This window comes from Bos grunniens, chromosome 15 (assembly GCF_055505025.1).
Source record: "Bos grunniens cultivar Pamir isolate PY7600 chromosome 15, Bosgru_T2T1.0, whole genome shotgun sequence".
Taxonomy (NCBI): Eukaryota; Metazoa; Chordata; class Mammalia; order Artiodactyla; family Bovidae; genus Bos; species Bos grunniens.
The window spans coordinates 8,497,238-8,523,098 of NC_141179.1; the positions used below are offsets into that span (position 1 = coordinate 8,497,238).

The window sequence follows — 25,861 nt, forward strand, 5'->3', positions numbered from 1 at the left end:
TATGTCCTCTCTATCGGCAGACAGATTCTTATCCACTGTGTCACCAGGGAAATCCTGTACCTGCATTACTAGTAAGTACCAACATTACAGTTGCTCAGGAAAGGATCCAATTATCAGGAAAAAGTTATCAATTCTGTTATGATTTTTCCATTCAGCCATACCCAAAATGACCATTCACAGTACCTGAAACTTTGATTTTTCTCTATATGAATCTAAGACAGCTGCCCTCTAACATGGTGGGTTTTCAAATACAAAGACTAAATTAAAATGTGCTAAACATAGTTTATTTTTAAAGTAATTTAAAATACAGTGTAAACATACATTAAAGAAATTGTGGCAATTCAGATAAGGAATAACATGAAGTTATTTACATGTTTGTATATATATGTGTGTGTGTATATATATATATATATACACACAAAGTGCAGATAAATACAAGACACTACAAAATAAACAAAAAATTCAATATGATAATTTACTGACAATCATTTTCATACTTATTATTTAATTTGTTATGTTAATAATGGCTTCAGACAAATTCCTAATACTGAAATATATCATCTAAATATTCAACTTTTATATAAACTATAGTACCTCAAATTTAATAGTATATAAATAGGATTTGAATTTAAAAAAAACAAAAAACAAAAAAAAAAAACAGTCATCTTCCCTGCCACACTCCCAATTTATTGTAAAGGCTTCAGCTTAGAGTTCAAAAAGACTCTTGAAATCACAGCCCTCAATTTGTGATGACTTCTCAGCTGTTAAGCATAAATCATGACTGAAGATACAGAGGCAGACATACAATCTCCAACATTCTGCATATAAAAAACAATGCACACTATTAATCTAAGAGACAATGGATTCAAGGCAAAGTTGGGCTCTGGAAGGGTAAAGACCATGGGAAACCTTGTCAAGAAATGGTACAAAGGGGAGAAAGTGATCATCTAACTAAGGTGGGGTAGGCACCTCCTCCAACACCGGAGGTCCTCACGTGGCCCTGGACGTGACCATCGTGGATGGTGGAGGATATGTGTGTTTGTGATCCTTGTAAACGGCACTGCCTTTTGAGACTCTTCAGAAAACACAGAGACTCCATTTCTCCCTATGGCACCAAAGAAAGAATGTCCAACCTCTGAACGTGGCATCTCTCCTGTGAACACCACGGATTGAGGATGACCTGTCAGACTCCCTAAGTCACACAATGACTTCTAAACTTTGGTCGAGAACATGTAATCAGTTTTCTGCCTATGGCTTGCTGTGAGTGCTGTCCATGTACTTGAGATTTCTTGTTTAAAATAGTGAATGCAACAGTCCAAAAAAAAAAGTGAAAAATCCTATTTATTGATCTGATCCTCTAAAAGTCCATGCCATTCATAAATGTGAATTTGTCCAAGGTTACTACCATATAGATTTGGGGGAGGGAGATACTGGTGACAACAAATGGATACAGTGAATGTGGTGAAGAGGTGTGAGAGTCGTTGACAAATACCTGAATTATGTCTGAGGATTAACAGGAGACAGGCAGGATACAGATTATTCAGAAGTCTATTCAATAGGCTAATAATTCTCTGGGAAAAGTGTTTTGATTTTGGAAGGTAAGCAAACAGGGTAGGAGGCAAAAGTTAACAGCAATATCTACTCAAAGTGGGAAACTTATACTAAAGAAGAAAATAACTTCCGGACAGTAATTAAGTCTCTACTTTTTTCCTTTAGCAAATGACATGACTTTGGGGTCTAACTCAGTGATGTTAGGTCATAGAAACAGTTGCAAATTACGAATGCATTGTAAAACTAAAGAACAAAACCTGTTCTGAAATGAGTCCACCTCTAACTTCAGTCAACAAAGTACAAATCGAGAAGGGGTTCTAACTGCTGATTAAGGCATGCCAAATATCTATCTGGGGGAGGCATACTAAAAATGGAAGGGGTTTGAAGAAAGGCTCTGAGGGACCCTTGTAAACCAGCATCCTTGTGATTAAGACCCTGCACATCAGACATGCACAGACCTGAAGAAGGCCAGGAGTGAGGAGGCTAGCAGGTTTTATTTCCCATGACTGCAGAGCAGATTCAGTTTCCTGACATCATGATGGATTTTTAGGGGGCATGCCACACTAAGTAAAAGCTATTACCACAGAACAGGAAATAATCCCCAAATCACTTTGTCTCTTTGCCTTCTTTTCCTATTTGAGAACCTGGAAAGTTTGGAAGGTGCTCTGAAAAAAAAATCTCTACCCTTCCTGGAACAGCCATCAGGTGAGTCACTGTTGGGATGCCTGGTTATACCCATTCACAGTGTGAGGCACAGAGAGCGCATACAAGGGTAAAACCACTCCCGTCAAACAAGGAGAAATGGTACTTCCTCATGCCTCACAGACTTCAGAGCGATACAGAGATCATTTCACTGCTCAGGCATTTACACAAAACAAAAAGCCTTCACTTAACCGACTACTGCTTATAAGCCGGCAGATATGGTACAAGAGTCACCTGTGAAACACAGCAAGGTTTTGTACTCAAGGATATCTTCATCTAACAGCTGAGCTGACTGACTTGGACTCATCAGTCTCACCCTCCTTGTCCCACTGTCAGCAGTGATTAGGGTGCCCACCTGGCCTGTTTCCAAGGTGTGGATGTGGCAGTTCTGTGGTATCTTTATGAAGTCTCTGAAAGGCTATGGTTTCATTACTGAAACACTGTTGTCATTTCAAATGTGATCTTCTTGTAGTGACTGACATGTACCTTCTGGTGAAATGAATATTCCACGTGATCAGAGCACATGCCCTGGTTTTCTCAATGTTCATAAATACTTTTAACTGTTGGAAACATTTCTAGGGCAAAGCAGCGTCATTTGAGCGCTAGCATAGGGCCGTGACTTGCTTCCACACATAATCAATGTGAAGGGAAAAGAACCATTCTCACAAATCTGTGAGATTAAAACTTCAAACAAAAGCACAATTGGAACAAGCACTTTTGCAGCTTGTTTCAAAAAAGGGACCATATCGAGCACTGTCACAATATATGACTCACCATGAGGAAGGAGAGGGGCTTCATGCCCATGACTTTTAGAGCAAAAGGTTTAATTCCTCACTGAGCATCTGTAGAATTAGCTCATAGACAACTCAGAGGCAGGAACACGCTGGCCCGTGTTAAAGGAAAATGAAGGTTGAGATTTCTCTCTGCAGCAGCAAGTGAAGTAGGACTCTGAATCACTTTTCGGAGTCAAGTTGGTCTTTGAAAGAAAATCAATTTGCCTTAAGAGGCTCTAATTTAGCAGGATGCCAGATGCTACCAAGGGTGGTTAAACTGAGGGTGTTGTGGATGAAGGGCCTGGTCCCCTAGGGAGACTACCTCTGTTCCAGCAGAGGGCAGTCAGGATGTCAGCAATGCAATTACTAAGGACCATCAAGGATCTAGAGGTCAAGAAGCTCTAGCGACACATAATCATAGTGTACAAAAGTCAACAGTAGCAGGTAAAAAAGAAAAAAAAAAAAGGAGACAAATGTACCAGATTTTTTCATTATATTACTAATTTTTACAACATTAAATATTTTCAACTTCTTTATTTCCATGCTGATATTTATTTCCGGTTGTAATTCTGCCTACTGTTATTCTCTTTACCTTTAAATCCTAATCCACTATTCCATTTAAAATTTTAAAAGCATAAATGCTCCAAGGCATAGTTGTGTATGTGTATGTATATAATTTAACCTATTAACTCTAGAAACATTAACTTAAAGTAGAAGAGATGGCGATTACAAATCAATATCATGTAAAAAGAACTGTTATAGTCAATACCTGAGTGTCTATACAGTGAAGAACTTTGAAGTAGCATGTACAATACTGTGGCCAAGGGGGTCAGTGCTGTGGCAATCAATGGCGGAGAACCAGTTTTTGGGAATCTTGAGAAGAAAGGCTCTTTGCCACATGCAGATATGTTAGAAATAATATGAGGATTATTAAATAGAAATAATAGAAGTGGTCAACATATGACCAGATAATTATGGCATATATAAATGGACAGTAAATACCTATCTCTATGCTCTATAAATACAGTGAAATTTCTATTAAAGGCTGTAAATTGAAAGGCATAATGGAAAATTATATATGATTTTATTCCTGCTAAAGATGATGAAATAATTTCAAAATAATTTAAGAATCCTGTACCTTTATGTTAAGATTATGGCTCAACTAATCATAGACTTTAGAAGGCATAGTGTTCCAACCACTGTCTTAATACATCATCTTTATCATTTGGAGCCAAAAGGGTATCAATAAAATCCTTGGACACTTTACAGAATAACAAGTAGAATTTAAGCTGTATCATTTTCCTATTATTGTAATTATACATTTGTGATACCATTATAATGATTCTAGCAGAGGATATGTGCATATCACTTGTCAGTATTTATATGTTAATGGAATAAAATTTCATAAAATCTCAAAGTAATACAGACAGTTTTAAAGATCCTCCAAACCAGTGATCAGCAAACCATGACCCATAAGGCAAATCCGGCTTGCCACCTGCTTTTGTGTGGCACATCAGCTATAAATTTCTATTTTTAAATGATTTTTTAAAAGTCAAAGAAGCTTAATATCTTATGGCATGACAGATTCACAATTTCAGATTTCAGTGTCCTGAAAGAAAGGTGTATTGGTACACAGTCACACCCATTCACGTGTTGTCTGTGACTGCTTTCCGCTACAATGGTAGTATGGACAGTGTGATGGAGACAACAGGTCCTGCCAAGCCCCAAATATTCACTATTAAGCTTCTGCAGAAGTAGTTTGCTGATCCCTGCTCTAAGCCCATAGACGGCATCTGGAACGTTGGACAGAGTGTTTACAGCGGAATCAGTGTATGACTTAACTTGGTTTCATTTACAGACACCATATATGTTATTGCTTTTGAATATTATCATCTACTTGGTAAACAAATAAAAATAAACTTATGTTAAAAAAAAACCCTTATTTCCTTGAAATGTTTAGGACCAGCAAAACAATCATATATAAAAGCACTATATTTTTAAGAAAAAATAATAAATGAACAGTTTAAATTACATTTTTTTAGCAATGATTTCAAGGTTTCTCAGAAAATACCAGACAGTAAAGGGCAGGTCTTAAAGTCTTATAGCAGATTTCTGGTTTCCAAATTTCTGGGATATAGTACTTAACCCAGTATTTGAGATTTTTATAAATGTTATGAGAAACATTGTGGAGAGTTACTTATTTAAAAAAAAAAAGCAAGGGATGGGGATAAGCTATTTCAAAATAAGAAATCAGCCCAAGATAAAAAGAATGGCGAACAATTTAAACATTTTTTCCCTTTCCGTTAATAGAGGTACATAGTCTGCTTTGGAAACTGTCTAGAAATGGATTATTTTTCATTTTAATGGGCTGATCCTCATATCTGTGTCAGATAAAATCATATCACTTATTACTTGTTACCATGGATACCATGAAGATACTGCCGTCCACTAAATAGCATTAGAGGAAGACAACATAATTTTCTGGGACGAGTCCTGTTTTGCCTTCATAAGTTGCCTTCAACCATCCTGGTTCCACTGATGGGTACACTGGCAAAGATAAAAATACATTAATAAATAACACTCAGTCAACATTAGCTTCAAATAATTACACACACAAATGGGTAAAAATCCACATCAGATTGTATGCATATACTCAAGCTGTCAAAACAATGTCACGGGACCTGTAAAGCTGGAAATGCCTCTTGCATTCACATAACCAATCACACCGGTCGGGAAGATCCCCTGGAGAAGGGAATGCCTACCCTTTCCAGTATTTGTGCCTGGAGAATCCCATGGGTGGAGGAGCCTGGTGGGTTACACACTCGAAGGGGTTGAAAAGAGACGGACACGCTGAGGAACTAACACTTTCACTCTCTCTCTCTCTGACACAGGAGAGGAAATCTGTTCCAGAGGAATTTGATGTGTTTACTTGTACAGCTACAAAAGGCAGGGCCTGGGCTGGATCCCGAGTCTCCTGTTCTACTTTATTTTTTTTTTTTTTTTCTTTTTTATTTTTAAAAAAAAAATCACATGCTCCCCATCCTGAACCCTCCTCCCTCCCAACCTCCCCATACCATCCCCCTGGGCCTTCCCAGCGCACTTGAGACTGCTCCTTCGTCCTTCCATGACTGTAACCTTAGCGCAGGGAATGGGGGGACTTACCGTTGGAGAATAGCGCCCCCTGTGGGAAGGAAAGCTCATGGCTGTGCTCTGCTTTACAGGAGTACATGGCTTTGGCTTGGCTGAAAGAGCAAGAGGCAATCTGTGAAAACCACAACACTCAAGGATATTTGCACTGGACACTACTCTTAAAAAATGATTCTAGTTTTCAGTTACAATTGAAGCATAATACACACAGTGTGCACACAGAAGCGTGCATAAGTGCATTTCACAAAGTGCACACACCACGTAACCAGAGCACACCGATAGCACAAACGAAGCCTTTCTCATGTTTCCAGGCAACGCTCCCAAGAGTAACCACCTGCCTTAGAAGAAATGAAATAATCTAGTTTTAAAGAATGCCAGGATTTGTTAGTATTCTGCTAAAGAGGCTATTTTTCAGCTCCACAGGGGTTCACAGGTACGTTAAAGCATTATGTATTTACTTGCGACTTTAATTTCAGAGTATCAGATGTGAGCTCCACATATTAAAAGGCCTACAGGGTATGGAAAATTAAGTGGGCGTGCTATAAGAAAAACAATAGGATAAGCTGATGATAAAGGGGAACCAACAACAGCCTCACTGTCAGGGAGACATGAAGACGTGTCTTTGTAAACCACAGTATACGCAGCTCTTTAAAAGGGAAGCCAGTACTCATCTCCGACATCTGTTCCCATATGAGAGTTCAGTCTTTGTGTAGGCAGATACTCTGGCTTTTTTCAACAGGAGCCAGAATTTCCGAGTTTTGTATGAGACCTCCTTAAAACAATCTGAGCTAACACTGAAAAGCCATCCTCTGAGGCTGCTAACCAAGTCATCTAATCAGCGAAGTTGCTTTTACTCTGCAGCATCTGATGACCTGACTACACTCCTCCTCGCCATCTCTACTTCAACCAGAATCCGAGCCAATATCATCTCTACCACAGCACACTGAACCGCCCCCTAACTTCCTAAATCCTCCGCATTTCTTTCCTCTCCAGTCCCCTTGCCATCCCTTCTACACAGAGCAACCAGAGGGCGGTTTGAAAGGTTTTGATGATCACGTGATCTCCCTGAAACCAACCCGTCAACTGGTTCCCAGCTCCGGCCTCCATGCTGTGCCCAACCAGGCGCCTGCTGGGCTCTCCTGCTGCTCCTGAACCTGCCTCTATGCACCTGCTGCGCTTGAGTCACACTGGCCCGCCTTCTCCTCTTCAAACACGCCAAGCCCATTCCCTCCTGAGGGCCAGCTGAGATTCTTCCTCATCTTCACTCAGCTCTAGCCTTCTAGTTTACCTTAAATCTCCTGAGTTTCACTGAAGGCCAGGTCTTCCCTGCAACACACTCTAAACAGCTCCCAGGTAACTTTCACATTCCCCGGTTTTAAGTCTGAATGGTACTCTGTTGTCGTTCTTGAATGTAACCTCTATGAACAATGCCTGATGCTAACTAGTAACTCAGTAAATATTTGCTGAATGAATGAGTTAAAAAAAAAAAAAAGGTGGGGGGGGGGCGGGGAGATGTTGCGGTCTCCAACCTCTTCAGCACCAGGGCCTGGCTTCATGGAAGACAGTTTTTCCACAGACTGGGGGTGGGGGGTGAGGAACAGTTTCAGGATGATTCAAGCACATTACATTTCCGCCACCGGTCTGTTAGGAGATGGAGCTCAGGTGATGATGAGAGCAATGGAGAGCAGACACAGGCATAGACGGGGCTTCTCTCGGTTGCCCACCGCTCACCTCCTGCTGTGCAGCCCTTCCTGACGGGTTGCCACCCGGTACCAGTCTGTGGCCTGGAGGCTGGGGACTCCTGATCTGGACTCTTTTTTTTACATGATGAGTCCTTTCAAAGATTCAAGGTACCCTGTCCTCCCTGCCTGAGGTCCCAACACTTGATCTGCAAAGAGGCATCAGCAGTATTTGCATTCGCATGCTCTCAAAGCAACAGTGTAACATGATGATTACATTTCTCTGTTGGAACAAAACTCTGGATCTTATCTCCATACTTCCAGAATGAGGCTCAGTCACCTGAACCAGGGTTTCCAAGTGGCTACTGAAGATCAGAAAGGTTAGAGAGGAGAACTATGGCCCTGCCCCCGGAGTCTTTTTCACATGAGGTGGGTCTCAGGCTGTACTTTCAGGAACTTGGCTAGGAGAGTCTGCAGCAAGCAGATTTAAGGACCACCAGCCCACACAATCCCACTTCCAGTTAAACGTGGTTTAAAAGAAGAGCTGATGAAGTGGACGCAGCCCAAGAAGGACAGAGTTTCACACTAAAGAGGAGCCATGCGCATGTGTGCTGCACATGGGTGTGTTGGCTGACAAAGTCTAGGGGCAAGGAGAGGGTGCCGCCAAGTCACAAAGACTTCCGATAATGAGACTCTGAGGACCTGACGTAGAAAGAACGTTAGTTTTTCATAGAAATCTTCCGGTCAAGTATACTCATTTGATCTGATATAATCTGGTGTATCTTGATCTGATATTCATAAAAAGAAAAATACTCTTTACTATCATTTATATATGGAATCTTAGGAAAAAAAACAACAAATGAATATAACAAAACAGAAACAGACTCACAGGTACAGAGAACAAATAGCTGTTATCAGTGGGAAGAGGAAACGGGAGAGGGGTCAAACAGGGGTGGGGACTAACGGATAAAAATTACTTTGTATAAAATAAATAAGCAACAAGGATACACTGTACAGCACAGGGGCAAATAGCCATTATTTCATAATCACTTTAAATGGAGTATAATGTACAAAACTATTATATCACTATGCTATAAACCTGAAACTTATAGAATATTCAGTTTTTAAAAATGCATTTTCCAGGGACCACTCTCAGACTTCTTACACTAGAATCTCAGGTATGGGAGTGGGGGTTGGGAACTGTTATTTAAAAAATATAACCTTAGGTGATTGTTCTTTTTTCTGAGCTTCATTGAGATATGATTGACAAATAAAAACTGGATATATTTATTAAAAAATAATTGTATCTGATATCTGATACAATTGAAAGTTGCAGAGCCATTTCTCTAAAAATATGTAAAGACTTTTTAAAATGTCAAATTTTCTAGCAGCAATGATTTCCACCAATAAATACTGTCTTATTACCTTGAATCATTAAAATAAATTAAGAGATACATAAGGAAACAAATTCCAGAGTTATAGAAATGTCTAAGATATAGTAATTCTTGCAATGATATATCTCATACTTCAAAGGCAACCTAACTAATTTATAATAATATTTCAGATATGAGTGTGCTTAGAGTATTGTATGAGATTGGATGGTGAGGGAACACACGCAGAACAGTATCACTAAATGAACAGATACTATTAAATGTGTCAAAATACACAGCACAAAGTAATATCTGTTACGACTTTCCAATTGCCTGTGCATGTGACTTAAACAACTATAATTTTCTTCCACTGAGATCTGTAACTACAGGTTACAGCTCAGTTCAGAGCTCTGATGATTTAATGTAGAATTCTGTGACAGTGGAGTTTTCTTTCCAGGTGCTAATGCTTTTTCTTTTACTGTCTTGGTGTATTGAAGAAGATGTGAAAATAACACTGTCACCTATTGAGTCTCTGTTCACAAGATTCTAATATCCTTTGAAAAGGATTTTGAGGATCCTGCTTCCTGTCGCATTGGAGAGTAAGGTGATGATGCTCGCTATCCTGAAAGCCCATTTCTTCCCTTATAGTTTTGAAGATGATCTGTCCACAAGCCCCATTCCTAATACTAAACATTGTCTAATGCCAGTGAGTGAACTCACACAGGTTTGACATGGTCAGTGTGCGAAATTCACAATACTCATCTTAATCATAAGCAAAATAAAAAATTCACATAAAAACTGATACAATGTTTTCTGAAGGGCCACTTAACAATGATACACACAAACACACACACACACACACACACACACATATGCCATCTCTCACATATATTTTTTGTATGCTAAGAATTTCACTTCTGAAGAGAGCAGGAATGCACTTCTGAGGGAGTAGAAGATATAGTCAAAAGGGTAGCAAAGAAGTAACATACACAACAGCAAAGCTAAAAACAAACAGATCACAACAATCTAAGTGTTCATCAGTAGAGAATTTAATAAATAAAACATGCCAAATTCAATAAATTAGTAGGTAGTTATTATGAATAAAGATACAGAAGAACACATACATGAGCAGTATTAGGATGTAAGGCAAATATTTTACAGAAAAATTAGTCACTGGCAAGACCTCTAAACTGCCCAAGATAATTTGCCATAAATACTCATAAATAATGCAATAAACACACATTTGCTTCTTGGTCATTGGTTGGAGATTTTTTAAAATTAGTTACACACCCTTTTCTTAGGTTTTTGCCAACAAAAATGAGCTGTTTCTGGCTTGGATGTCTGACTGTTGGATGCCTCAAAGCTAATCTCTCATGGGAGCTTGTAGAGTTAAAGCTGCTATGTCAAAGAAAGAATATTGCAACTCTAATAAAAATGAACTGAACACATGAATAACAAAGTCTTTTAAGGTTAAAATGTATATTTTATCTATTTACCCAGCAACTCTGTTGAGCGTCTACTTTGTTGGGCACCAGTGTAAGAGGAACACCGTGAGCACCACCTTCGTGGGTCCTTTTCTGTGCTCATTATAGAGGAGTGGGTCTCTAAGTGCACTCAAGGGAATCTGGAAGGAGGGGCAGGTGGGACCTGAGAGGCACTGCTCTGACAGCTAATGGAACGTGTATGAAGGTCCATTTACTTTCCACTATGCCAGATATTAGGGCTTCCCTGTGGCTCAGACGGTAAAGAATCTGCCTGCCATGCAGGAGACCCAGGTTTGATCCCCGGGTCGGGAAGATCCCCTGGAGAAGGGAATGGCAACCCCCTCCAGTGTTCTTGCCTGAAGAATTCCATGAACAGAAGACCCTGGAAGGCTACAACCATGGGGTTGTGAGTCAGACATGACTGACTGACACTTTCATGGCAGATATTTAGGAGATCTGCAGAAACATAAAATAATGTGAGTTCTCAAGTTCCAGGCAATGAGCATCATTAAGGGACAGAGCTAACTGCAGCATGGGGGTGCATGGGAACAGCAGAGGAGCAGACTTCTGTGTGGCTTAGCTCAGGGGAAGAGGAGAAACAACTCATGTTGTCTTAGAAATATGACCTTTGGAAGAGGGAAGAAATGGGAAGGTGAGACCCTATTAGGACCTTGGGGGCAGGCACATAAACTTTCTAATTAGGTTTTACAGAAAACAGTGATCCCCATATACTGGGGGTCTTGTGATCATCCAGATGATTTCAGTCATATAATGAGCTTGGATTTTGAAATGAAATCTACATATTTCCTTGGCCTAACCTCTATAATGTAGAAATGAAGGTCAAGAGAAATTAACATTATGGCAGAGTCAGGCTAAAACCTACATCTCCTAATTGCTGACCTAGTGAATACCTGGTGAATCCACTTAAATGTCATCTGTAAAATCCCAAGATAACGTCACTGAGAAAATCATTTCTACTATCAATAACAGTTGACTGTTAATGAGAGTGAATAATCACATCTACACAGTGCTATTGTTATGTTTTAGTTATATGAACTTATTTTTATTTTAAATAAATTCATAAACATTTAAAAATGTTCTCAGTTTAAATTTCTAATACCACAAATATTAATAGATATAATTCACACAAACAAAAGCTCTTTGGAGATCTTCAGTAAGTTTTTTACTTGTGTAAGTTGTTTTGAGACCAAAAGCTTTTGAGAACCACTGTCAACTGATAAGATTAGATGGCTGTGCATCAAAATGCAGTTATCCTTAGGGGATGAAATGAGTGGTGGTTTTCATTCACTTTTTTAGCATTTTAGTATTCTTCATATTCTCTTAAAAACAGAAAAATCAAGCTATTCTTCCTAGCCATGGCTTCCTTTGTCTTCCTTATGAGTGTTCTATCCTGGGTGTCTTACATGCGTCACTGTGCTCTGAACCAGTGACCTACAGCCTTTTATTTATTTATTTTAAATTCTGTATTTATTTATTCAGCTGTGCTAGGACTTAGCTGTGGCAAGTGGGATCTTCAATTTTAGTTGAGGCATCAAGTTGCCTAGCCAGGAATTAAACTGGGCCCCCTACGTTGGGAGCACAATCAAAACCACTGGACCACCAGGGACGTTCCTTTACAGCCTTTTAAATGGACAAATTCACTAGACAAGAAGACTCTGCTGAGGTTTGTTTTGTAATTCTAAAAAAAAATTGTTTTTAGATTATTGTAACTCTTTGGAAGGAATGATGTTAAAGCTGAAACTCCAGTACTCTGGCCACCTCATGCGAAGAGTTGACTCATTGGAAAAGACTCTGATGCTGGGAGGGATCGGGGGCAGGAGGAAAAGGGGACGACAGAGGATGAGATGGCTGGATGCCATCACCGACTCGATGGACGTGAGTTTGAGTGAACTCCGGGAGTTGGAGATGGACAGGGAGGCCTGGCGTGCTGCGATTCATGGGGTCGCAAAGAGTCGGACACGACTGAGTGACTGAACTGAACTGAACTGAACAGAAAATTTGATTGCTTATAATGAGTCAAGCTCTCAATTATTAATTAATTCTCTTAATTCTCAAGCATGTAATTCTCAATTAAACCTTCAGAAGATATTGGTATACCTTGCCTAAATTATACTACTTTAAAGTGTATTTCCCCACTGCCCAACTGTAACTGATTGAGACAGAGGTGTAAGCTTTAAGGGTCCTGTTTTCCATAGGCTTTTGTAATGCTGAGACAGAGCCTAGTTCCATTTGCCTCTTGAAAGCATTTTATAGGTTAAGAGAAACATTTAGTACTATGGCATTTTTCTCTATTCCAATGGCTCTTAAAGGTTTTGATATATATAAGGATCACTTGGGGAAGTTGTCAAAAATACATATTCTCTAGGCCTCAGTCTCAGACACTACAGTGTGCAGAGTCTAAGCAAATTCAAGAATCTTCATTTTAACAAGTCTGGCACATAAAGTTCCTCTGACAGAGAGAGCAGCCCCTCCCACTCCACTAAACCCAATTTCTGAAAGGTTTCCAGTGAGGTCTTAGAGGTAAAAACCAGTGCCCTCCTCTAATGATCTCCTAGACCTTTTGTTAGCACCCATCAGTGGGTAACCCCACCTTCATCTATGCAGTGTGGCTGCTGTGCAGAAGTCTCAAAGGGGCATCAAGCTTTACACTCTCTCCTGGTTCCAGCTGTAGATTTCTCACTGCCTCTCAGCACTCCTCAGCCTTCTCAGACAACGGGGCTAAAACTTTCCTTGCCTTTCTGTGTACTCACACAAGATGAACTCAGAAGCTAAATTAGCATTCTTTCTTGCAGTCAGTCTTAAAAACCTAGAATCTTCTTTACCTGTCTCTCATTCCCAACATCAAAGCAATTGCTTGACTCTAGTTCTATCCATAAAATCCTGCTTACAGTTTATCATGCTTTTGTTAATGTCCTAATTAAGGTCTTTTAAGTATCACCTGTTCCACCCTAAATGGTTTTCTTCCCATCAACAACCTCCTAGAGAAGCCACCTCAATTATCTGATTGAGTGCATCACTGATTAGATCAGCTCTTTGCTCAATGACTCCCAGAGCCTGCAGTTAATCCAGAGGTGTTACTTTTCTGTTGCTCAAGACCATCCACTAAAATCTCCCAACTGTGGTATTTCCCATAATGGCTGGTCTCCCTGTGACCCACTACTGGTTCATCCTTCTTTGAGGTACAATTCAAGAGTACCCTAAGTTCCCCAGAAGGAAATCAAAATAGGTATTGTGGGGGGTCAGTGAGGGAAATATCCTCATTTTCTGTTGTTCAGTTGTATTTAATGGTACAAAAGGGTTTCAAGTGATTGATAAATGTCCAAATACCCAATATATATTAATTAGAGGCTTGAATACCTTAAGTAGTTTCAATGATAATAGTTATAACAATATTAGCTATTATATACTGCAAAGGCAGTATATGGAGAGCTGACTGTGTACTTCAAATACATTGCTTCCCACGCTCATAATCTGTCAAAAAGGGAATCATGACCTTCACTTTACAGATTAAAAAAGTGGATTTCCTAGAGTTCAGACCAAGGTGACAGGGTAAGAGAATGTGGAACTCATCTTCCTCCATGAACACAGCAAAAATACATCTACATGTGGAACAATTCTTACTGAAAACTAACCAGAAACTGGCAGAAGAACTCCTGTACAACCCAGGCTGAAACATACACACGTAATGAAGGGAAGAAAAGCATCTGAATCAGAACTCGTGCTCCTGGGTGGGGACTTGTCCGAGACTTGTCCAGGAAATGAGCACCTGAGCCACAGCCTGGGGACCCCAGTCCTGAGGTCTTGAGTGGGAGAAAAAACCCTGGCTGGCTGGGGAACTGGGGGAAGCCTGACTCCTCTTGAGAGGGCAGGAAGGAGAGAGGTCGAGCCTTGCGGTTGCAGGGTTTCCTGCGATCTCCTTGCTCAAGCCAAGCTAACGCTCCATCGCCACTGACTCCACATTCCAGTGCAGCTCTCGACTTCTCCCATGACTAGGGAAGAGACTCGACTGTGGGGTGCTCAGGTGAGCCAGTGCCCGGCAGAGCCTGGGGGGGCAGAGCGCCTACTCCAGCAGTGGATCAGGAGCTACCCAGACCTCTGACAGTGGCCGTTCCACCTCGGGTCCTTCCCACCCTAGCCCGTGCACACAGCGTCCATGTGGACCCTGCTGACCCTGTGAAGTCAGGCCAGTGAGCGGCTGTGAGGAACAAACGGGGCTTGCGCCAGAGGCTGTGGCCGAGCAGAGCCATGGGCGTCTGCACACACAGCGTATTGGGCCTCAGTCTGCAGCTGACATGGGCTGGGAGTCAGCCCGGGCCCCACCTGCATTAACATCTCAGAGGCAAGGGTCCCAATGCAGGGAGAGAGAAAAGCCCTAAAGGGTACAGGGCTTCCCTGGTGGCTCAGATGGTAAAGAGTCTGCCTGCAATGCGGGAGACCTGGGTTCGATCCCTGGATCAGGAAGATCCCTTGGAGAAGGACATGGCAACCCACTCCAGTATTCTTGCCTGGGAAATCCCATGGACAGAGGAGCCTGGTGGGCTACAGTCCCCGGGGTTGCAAACAGTTGGGTGTGACTGACTGACTTCACTTTAAAGGGGACAGAGCCAGGTCAGGCCAGACCATCAGGATTTCTGCTCTACGAAAGTGAGATCAGCTGCAGTCCCTGGCAGGGCAGTGATGGTCACTGAGCAGAAGAGAAGCTTCACTCACACTCTGCAGAGGCTCTGGTTCCTCCAGCACCAGCCACACCCCCGAGCAAGCTAAGAGCGGCCAGAACATCCTGAGAAAAGAGGTGACTCAGGTCCACGTCAAACCCATCTCTTCCAACAAAGGCACTGGACACACACCGTCTGTACAGGGATGCGCCACTTAAGCTTCCCCTTTGAAGGCTTAAAGAGGTAACTATTTTACCTAAATGCATAAGGGCAGACACAGTTAAGTAAAAGGACAGGTGAAAAGCTATGACACCGTCCACAAGTACTGCGGACTAAGACTTAATCTTCAGTGTATCACTGAGTGAGCTCTAAATTTATGCTGACAGCTTATTAGAAGTGGATTTAGAGTATTTGGAGTGTAAAAGTATGTTTTAAATGCATAGGATGAGTGTTGAACATGTGAGTAAACTTATTGTATAACAGCTTCATTAATTTACTGTCATACTAATTTATTTCATGAATACCTTGCTGTCTTCAAGCTCTTAACAGATTATCTCTTTGATGCCAGTACTTAATAGATTGTTTAGAGTTTCCTAATAAAAGGGCTCCATCTAGTGGAGCAATTCAATCATTTTTGCAAGACAGAAGGTAGCAAGGTTAAATCCCTTATATTAAGGCCTGACAGTGGTGATAGTTTCAGGGAAATGTTTGTTCTGAGCTAGTTTTCACCCTGCCTTGATAAAAAGGCAGAAGACAGAGGTAAGGTACATGCAAGTATGCTGGGACTTGCTATATAAATTCAAGGCATTAACCTTAAATTTAAGACACTTTAAGACACCAAAGTGGCTCTCCTCTAAAAACACTAATTTACGAGTGCGCTCGCTAAGGTTTTGAAAACAGAGTTTGAAGTTTATTGTTGTCTCTAGTAAGCAGGACAAGCCTTATATTGTGTAGGTGCTTAAGAACTGCTGAAAAGGTCCACATACTTTTATAAGGTTAATAAAAATGATATGGCTGAATAACGTCTAAAAGAACTATATGGTAATACTTTAATCATATTTGACCCCTTTCCTTCACAGCCTCAGTTAATTGGTTGTGGCAAGCTCAAAATTTCCTGAGTACATCCAAAAAAAAAAAAACTAGGTTGGTCCTTCCAATGTTCCCATTTATATTCCTTTTCAAAAAGCATTTACTGAATACTTGCAACATGCACTAGTTGCTGATGGTAAAAAAAAAAAATCCATTAGTTAGGCATATTCAAAATTAAAACCAAAGTCTAACGAAGATGAGAGAATCAATTTGTACTAAGAGGAGAGGAAGCAGGAACCTTAGAAGCAAGCAAATGAATAGTAGTAAGACATAATAATTCATATCCTGTTAACAATGGAGCAGAAGGTAAAATCTGGAAACCCTGAATGAGGCAGAGTACTCAAACCCCAGCGCCACCTGGAGTAATCAGCTCCCCAGCACCACAGGCCACTAAGAATGAGCACAGTCTGGACCTAGAGACTGTCACACTGAGTGAAGTCAGCGAGCCAGAGAAGGGAAAGTATGGTATGGCATCCGTTATACGTGGACTCGAAAAAGAAATTACACAAAGGAACTTACTTACAAATAGACTTAGAGAATGAAACCTATGGTTGCTGGTGGGAGGAGGAGGAGGAAGGGACAGTGAGGGAGTTGGGATGGACATGGATACACTGGTATATTTAAAATGAACAATCAACAAGGACCTACTGTACAGCACAGGGAACTCTGCTCAGTGTTATGTGGCAGCCTGGATGGGAAGGGGTTTGGGGGAGAATGGACACGTGTATATATGGCTGATCCCCTTTGCTGTTCACCAGAAACTATCACAGCATTGTTTGTTAATTGGCTATACCCCAATATCATACAAAATTACAAGTTAAAAAAGTACGCAGTTTTGGTGCCTGTTCATGAAGCTTCTTACAGAAAAAAAAAAATACATTAAATTTTACAAGACCAAATATACATTTGAATAATTTCCACAAACTGTCATCAAAAAAGTCTTTGGTGTACAAAGAGTTATTGCAAATTGTCTTTTAGAAAACCTGCTTGTTTAGAACTCTTCCTTTGTGAAGGTTTTAACAAACAAGGTACTGCAGTAACACCCTGAGATGCTAACTGCTATATGTATGGTCATGACCATTTATTCCCTTGTCAAGATACAGCAGGTGTGAATTTGACCATTTGCAGAGGTGAGGGGCAGAGCAGTCAGAGATGACCTGCCGCGTCCACACAAAACCACGTCACCACTATTTCATGTTTTTTTACTGGGAAGTTGAGAACTTACCGCCCAGAAGAAACTGGCTTAACTGAACCAACGTTTTCAAACAGTTGGGCCTTTGCTGCCACACTGAAAAATAATTTCAAAATGCAAGTTTCATTAAAATCCATTACAGAATCACGCAGCTCAAAGCGAAATTCAGAGTTAGCAGTTAACCAAACAAAAAAATGAGTTAAAAATTGTCCCCAAAATATGAACTGAATTTTAACTGTTTTAATACAGAAGTAAGTTTTAGATCTAGTTTCTAGTTCACTGAGTACCAGATGTATACAGTAGATGTACCAGTAGATACAGTAGTACCTGTATCTACTTCCTCTGGGGATTGCACTGTCTGCATTTTCTGCACCTCAGAAAACTGGGGGAGCAGAAGAAAAGGCACCTTTTATCTCCCCACTCCACTTCTGGAAGTCCTGCTATTGACTCCATGGAGCCACAAGGGAAGAGTCACATCCACAAGACAAAACAAGAGCTGCTTTGTATTCTCATAGTTAAGACAAAACAAATTCAAAAACTGTTTCATGTTATTTTTAAAATACTTGAACATACTTCCTATAAAGTGAAAAGAGAGAACTCTGAAAAAATGACCAATAAGTAAATTTGTGGATTCAAATCTTGTTTCAAAGCATGACAAGGGAAAGGCTACTACATGAAAAGTGAGACTATAGTGTAGAATGAAAAGAATTAAAACCAATGCAACCTAGTTAATTAGATAAGTTCCTATATTTACTAGAAGAGAATATATATTTCTTTGAATGACATTTTAATGAACTAAATATTTAAAACCTACCTTATTTCTTGAATTGACAAACCCTTCTCCCAGAACTGAGTCATTTGATAATCTGCAGGATCATTTTACATCTAACGTAGAACAAACACTGTCTACAATTTAAGTTCTATTTTATCAGTAAATCACAAAATAGAAGCTCTTCTCTTTCCCTCACAGAGAATAAAGTTTATATTTTCTCATCTCCTTTTACACATTTGGCTTAAAACTCATTTCCCTTAAGGGATAGAACTATGCACACCAGGGAATAAACAAACTTACACAAAATCTGGCTAATATTGTGGGAGCTGGATTTCCAACCATGAGATAGAACATATGTGAAACTCACTCTGAAACCAAAGGTTCTTGTTAATGGGATGAATGAATGAATGTAAGATGTTGTTCCTATGGAAACAGGCTTAGTGAAATGTCTTACCGGACTTCCAGTGAATAATTAAAAGGTCAGCAACACCGCCACATTACAACTGGGCAGGGCATAAGAGGAAAAGCACAGACTCAGCTGGAGAACCCCGGGTTAGAATCCTGGCTCCGCCACTTACTAGCTGAGTGAGTGTGGACTGGCTCCCTGACTTCCCAGGATGAGTTCTCCTCATCTTTAAAACAACGTTCATTCTGCCTCCTGCAGGAGGACACTGTGGTCCTTAATAACATGTACAAGGATGCTCAGTAATAGCTCCCGCAGCATCTGGAACAGCTCAGCGAAAGTCAGAAACGTAAGAGGAAAAGGAGGAAGAATGTCCTTCTTTGGATTCTGCTTCCGAATTTACCCCGCTCCCTGCTTTCTCCCATCTGCGCCCTCACTGCTCTTGTCTACACACCCCACCCTCCTGGCCTTTCCACTTCAGGGTCGTATCCTGCTCTTAGAAGCACACTCTCTTGCCTTTCCTGCTCCCTGTTCTCCAGGAGTTGTTTGAATCAGTGAGTACTCAGGTTGGGGAGACAAATGGAGAGGAGAGGAGATCACCCCGGCTAGAAAACAGCCGTATTTCTAACGAAGAGGTAGGACTGAGGATACGGGCAGTCCAATAGCGGAGTGGTGGGTGTTTAGTTTCCAGACTCCAAACCACTATATTATACAGAAGCTTTCACGTCCTTAAGAGAAAGCCTGCTTCCAAGGAAAGTGCCTGAAGTGTGTACGAACGTTCACACCACTTGCAGAAGAGGACAGGGTCCTACAGAAGTTGGTGGTACCCACTCTACGGATGAGTGTTTCGCTGTGGGAACCCTGAGGGTTCTTTTGCACACGTTCAAGCCCTGTGTACCCACGGGAGACACAGAAAACTCCAAACAAACACCCTGACACTTACACGGAGCCGGGGCGCTGGTAGCCGTTGCTGGAGGCGGTGTCCAGCCTTAACCTCCTGCACATTTTTGGAGGCAGATCTGGGTTTGGTGCGGCTTTGGGTGTCTCTTTGGAACCTATGGAAGTTAAGCTTTGAATGGATCCACTGTAGCTCTTGTTTCCTGAAAAGAAAGCCCAAGAAAACAGGCGAGGTGCTGTTAGACAAAATAATAGCAATAACACAGTCCACAGGCGTAACAAAAGGAAGCCATTGTCTCTGTGTCCAAATGAGAAGGCACAGAATGTTCTCCGAGCCCAGCAGTCCGTCTTTCAGGGGAGGAGATCACAATCGGAAGTAATTGCAAATACATCACCACTCAGAGAGGGAGAGGTCCAGGAAAAATGCCGCAGCACACAGGAGGTTTAAAGCTCCCAGCTCAGGGACAAAGCGGAGAAGCAGCGTTTGTGGTCTTGCTGTTCACGCCTCCCTCCTGAGTCATCAGGCTCCACAAGCCGGGAGGCGACGCAGAGACACGACATTAGCCCAAGCTCAATCCTGGCTTACCTTCGGCTGCAGAGACGGATCTGAGGGAGGAAGCTGAGGCTCTTTTCAGTCCTGAGAGCCCATAGGGCCCCTTCTTGGCCAGGTCGATGGGTGGAGACGCGTCCCCGGGACTGGTGACGGAGGTGACGCTCTGGCAGTCTGATTCCGCGTCCGTTTTGGTTGCATCTTCTCGAGAACTTGACTCGGGACTCGTGGTCCAGAGACCAAGACTCTTCTGTCCGTTGCTGGGCGATGGGGACGCAATCCAAGGGATCCCGGTGGACTTCTCCCTGGGCTGGCAGGAGGCAGGCTTCGTGGTGCTGTTCTGCTCGGAGGAGTGAGAGGAGAGGGACTCGATGCTCCCCATGGGTGTGCTGTCAGGGCTGCTGCTGTAGGAATCGCCTGGGCAGGCCAGGCAGAGACAGGAGAGTCAAGGATGGGGCCCTTCTGATCTCAACCTCCCAAATGCTCTGCAGCCACCTGACCCAACTGCAGTGCCAGACCTGGCTTAGAGAACTGTTCTCAGTTGTGCAGAAAGGCTTTAAAACATTCACCTGAACTACACTATTCAAGGGAGGCTGTCTATGTGTCCCTATGAAATCATGTTGCTTCTTGAAGCATCAGTGGGGCTGACTTGAAATCAGACAAAATGTGCTTCTGAAATAGGACTCACCAGTAGGAGAGGCAAGATGCCTTGATGATATAAGAAATCAATGGAAAGGGGGAATACTGAGACATATTCCTGCATTCTACTTTTCTGATCCTAGGTGATTCCAAGTTACCATGTGTCTGGGTCCTCCTGGTAGAAAAGGTGCTATTAAATGTCAGCAGCTCCACAATTTTTATTTTTATCAATTTTTTTTTTTTTTTTTTACAATTTTTAAAAGGAAAGCTTGTGGAAGAAAATAGGAAGGATTTCTTTCCTTTCCCTACTAAGAATATACCAACATAAGAAAACTTGATGTTTAACTGGGTGTATTTTTTAATGTTTCTAAAAGTTATGGTGTAAGAAAAAACATGAGAGAAACAGTAAGGGAATATTCAAATACTGTATCTAAACAGCAATTGTGGGGAAAACTGAGGGTGGACGGAGAGGGCTGGGTGTACAAAATACAACAAAAATGGCCAAAGTTGAACTCATGCTTTGAGCTGAAGCTGCCACCCATCTTATGGTGGGGCTTGGCTCAGAATAATAAGTTAGGGATAATGTGTGGTGCAGAATCTCTTTTTATTTCCTTTCTCTCTCTTTCAGACACTTTGATACCTGAGAGATGATGCTTTAAGAACATAATGTGAAGGAAAGAAAGAAAGAAAATGACTGCTTGGGCCAGGCTCCCCGGCTTTCTTCCCGACCACTTTGACAACAGGACAAAAGCTGCTACAAAGTAGCACCGGATGTACTTAATCACAGCTACAGGAAAGGGCACTGAGCAAAAACTACTTTTTTTTTTCCCTTTGCAGCAGGAATGAATTGGCTTGTCCAAGATCTATCCTGACGAAGAACATTTAAATGTGGTGGAGAGTGCTGGTGTTGGGAGACAGCGTCAGTAAGGACATTTCCTCTTTCTACCTAATTGCCCTTAAGGTGGGATACAGCTGAATTAACAAAGACGGCATCTCCCTGAGGGTGGGACACTTACTGTCGGGTTCTGCCAAACACGGAGTATACCTCCCCCTGGGCTTCCGGGAGCCAGAGGAGAGGCAGATTGCACGCGTCCTCCGGGATCCGGATCGAGACTGAGGCTGAGGAAGAGGGATGCTGGGGTCTGGGGCAGTGTGAAAAATCTACATGGAAGAAAAATGGACCGAGGTCAACAGAAGGGTGACACTGACATTTTCATCATAAAATAAGTTTTGAGTGTTATTAAATGATCTTAGAACTCTATGCTCCTGAATCAGTTGCCTGGCAAGAAATAAACTTTCTAGAGCAATTACAACTTTCTTTTCCATTTACACTGAATAATGCTTCTTCTCTGGGTTTTTTATTCTTCCCTATTCCCCAGCAGTGAAATTCAGATTTTCCAATATTTTTAAGAAATGTGTCAAATAGCATCGAATGTCTATGTCAAGACAGGCTGATTTTTTCACTGTTACAGTCACTCTTCCCCTTCATCCTGAACATAACCTGAGGGGAAGAGAACCCTGCTGTTATCATTCCCCAGCTAGCAGCCCCTGGCTTCTCAGAAGGTGTTGGCCTGGCATGCCCTGGCCCTGAGCTGCGAAGAATGTGACAAGCTGCAGGCAGGCGTCTGAGCATGGCTACAAGATGCAGCTGTGGACTCCAGGGATATGAAAGTACTTCCAGTCTGAGCAAGGCTCCAAGCCTATCCTACAGGCACCATAGAGCAACCGGGAAGGAAAGAGGCACCCCCATCCTCTCATAAGGACGGTGTCAGACATAAATAAATCACAGTGTTTAGACCTTCTATGGCTGAGCTCACTTAACAATCAGATCATTTTGGTCTTCCCATTTTCTCATTTTCATAATTGTTCTAAGATCTCACTCCTAAAGAAAGCCTGCTTAGTGACTAGATATAAAGAGGAATTCAAGACTGTTCTCTGATTTTTGTCTAAAATATTAGTTCTACTGTATAATGAGAATCTAATTCAAAAGAGATAAAAAAGTTACAACAGACTTAACCATAAAGTGATTATAAAGTATTTTCTGAATACTGAGTAATAACTTAATTTTGTAAATACTAAGGAAGAAAATCTTGACAAGCAAATGATGTAGAAAGAAGGGAAACCATCCACCTGGAGGATTTTGAGAAGTATGTAAAAACTGAATAAGAAAAAAAGAAAAGAAAAGTCTGCATAAATAATTTATACAAAATTTATAAGACTGACACCATATAGGAATCCAAGAGCACAATGAGATCATAGATGATTCAAGTGCAAAATTGCTTCTTAGAAACAAGATAACAAAATGTTATACTTCCATGTGCAAATTCAGCCTACCTTTTCATAGTGCTCTATCAGAATTTCAACCACAATGTTCTGAAACTTAATATTCATCATGGCAGCCACAGTTTCTTCCTGTGCTCTCATTAGAGTTGGACCAAATATAACACCAAGGTTTGAGACCGTCATGAGATTTTGTTGACTATGTAGGGACACTCTGCAAATAAAAGCAACAAATATATTTTAAGTTATATGTTTAATAATTATGGAATGTTCTCATCTACCAAATAATGGTAAGATGTAAATATGATACATTTTATGTATGTATGATACATAAAGATGTAAATATGATACATAAGATGTAAATATGCCATTACAGACTAAATTTCTCAGTCAGGTTCAGCCACTACCAGCTGGCATTAGAGGGGTATAGTATAAATAGATGTAAAAAGTTAATAAACATGAGCGCAATAAAACATAATTACTAAGGTTAACCTCTTAAAGGAAAAAAAAATCTTGTTTTCTTAAATCAAGTACAATTGCCCCCGGGAAACTACCAGCTGTTTGGCAAGCCCTATGGTAGTATACTCTAAATGGGTAGTATACCCATTTAGAACAAATGGGTAAGAGTAAACTGGTTGTGATTATATTTGGACTTACCAAACACATTATTAAGAAACTACTATTAAACATTTTCACAGACAATACTGTACTTAATTTTCGAAAAAGTCAGTTTTTCCTACTGTACAGATTTTAAAACAAGAAGCTCCTAAAGTAAGCATGATGTACCCGAGGTCATAGCAAATTAGGGACACAGAGTTTTGTTTCAAGTTAGATCTCCTGACTACAAGTCAAGAGTCCCTGAGCTCCCCATGTCAGATGACTGATCAGGGCATGTTCCCATCCTGTCTTCCATCTATCCATCCACCCATCCATCCATCCATCTCCCACTTCCCTGAGGGCCTCCCAAGTGCTCAGTACTGTGTTAGGCAAACAGCAAGACAAGGAGATCTGGAAGCATTAGTACTGGCTGGAAAATAAAGAGTCTCTGTATTACTGACCTTAGCAAAGTAATCCCAGTGAACTCTCAAAAACAACTTTGACTAGTTAACTAATTAATTTGGAGACTGGATGCATTCTTAAGCATTACTGACCTTAGCAAAGTAATCCCAGTGAACTCTCAAAAACAACTTTGACTAGTTAACTAATTAATTTGGAGACTGGATGCATTCTTAAGCGGTAACCTAATTTTATTTAACCAATCTTCTAGGGTAACCACTGCTTTTCTATCTTACTCCCAGTGGAGCTGTGAGGATGAAAAATTCTAGTTAGGAGCACAACACAAGATAATGTTTATATATGACTGAGTATGCACACTAACTCCATTCTAGAAGCAAAAGTAAAATTTTATGAGGAATCCAGGATTCTGGATTATTCACCCAACATTTGATGTAGGGCAGGAAGAGCCGACTATCCCATTGACTGAATTTACCCCTTGTGCCCAAGACAGCGTTAGCTAAGAAGATTCTTGGTTAGCATAAGAAGAATTTCATTCTAAGTTTCCTTTTAATGCAACCAAATATTATAAATTAATTGTTTAATAAGTATTAGCCTAATACATCATCTGTAAAGGCAGTGGGCCTGTCTGGATTTAAAGCTTGGGTCCTTCCAATGTGGAAGCTGGGTGCAACCAGCCTTATTATTTAATCTCTCTTAAGGCTTCAGTTCCCTCATCTGTAAAGTATAAGAATAATAACCCTGATAGCAGCGTTGAGAAAATTAAATAAAATGAGTTAAATAAAATATGATCTTAAAATAATATTCTTCTCTGTAATTAAATTGGCTCTGGGTATTCTTGCTAAAAAGTAAGAGTGCCTGGTAGTATACATAACCTAGAATAAGATTAATATGAAGCTCATTGGGAATAAATTTAGAAATCATAAAAAAAAAATTGCTCTATTTTGAAAATGAAGTTGATAACCACATTCTTCGGAAGATGAAATAATTTGATCACCATATTCCTCTTCACTGAATTTCCCTTCTGCTGGGCTAGTCAGCTGATATGGATTCTTATCATCCCACGTTTCAGCCAGTTCTGCACTCCACCCCATCCACTTGTATATGAAGCACATTCTGAACTGCACTTTTAAAAATGTAAAGTTTAAGTCATAGAGGAGACCACATAAGGCCTTGTCTTAAAGACAATGCATTCTCAGAAAGAAGTCAATGATTTATACCATGTTTCAGAGCTAGTTACTGGGGATTTGTAATCAGTCATTGGTCCTTTAGGCCAGTGAGCAATCTAGGTCATTGATTTTAAATTCCCCTAAGTCAATAAGGTGGCCAGGGACCAAGATTGTTATCAGTTGCTACTAGTTTACTTAAGCAAACTACTAATGCCTGCCTGGATGAAGCACAAGTTGCAATCATGATTGCTGGGAGAAATATCAACAATCTCAGACATGCAGATAACATCATTGTAACAGCAGAAAGTAAAGGGGAACTAAAGGGGCCTCTTGATGAGGGTGAAAGAGGAAAGTGAAAAAGCTGGCTTGAAACTCAATATTCAAAAAAATAAGATCATGGCATGTGGTCCCATCACTTAATGGCAAATAGAAGGGGAAAAGGTGGAAGGGATGACAGATTTTCTTTTCCTGGGC

General features: G+C 40.9%; 1 protein-coding gene across 6 annotated transcripts in view; it reads right to left on the bottom strand.

Moving 5' to 3' along the window:
• Window positions 1-262: 262 nt before the first annotated feature.
• The window catches only part of ARHGAP42 (Rho GTPase activating protein 42), a 348,391-nt gene continuing 322,792 nt past the window's right edge, over window positions 263-25,861 (bottom strand). For all 6 annotated transcript variants that reach the window (XM_086338908.1, XM_086338912.1, XM_086338910.1 and 3 more), the window contains 7 exons: window positions 23,259-23,418; window positions 21,941-22,085; window positions 20,322-20,702; window positions 19,782-19,938; window positions 17,697-17,759; window positions 6,189-6,268; window positions 263-5,573 (listed from right to left, as the gene is read on the bottom strand). In XM_086338908.1, coding sequence (XP_086195034.1) covers window positions 5,485-5,573; window positions 6,189-6,268; window positions 17,697-17,759; window positions 19,782-19,938; window positions 20,322-20,702; window positions 21,941-22,085; window positions 23,259-23,418 — 1,075 coding nt within the window. In that variant the 3' untranslated portion in view covers window positions 263-5,484. The remainder of the gene's footprint in view (window positions 5,574-6,188; window positions 6,269-17,696; window positions 17,760-19,781; window positions 19,939-20,321; window positions 20,703-21,940; window positions 22,086-23,258; window positions 23,419-25,861) is intronic.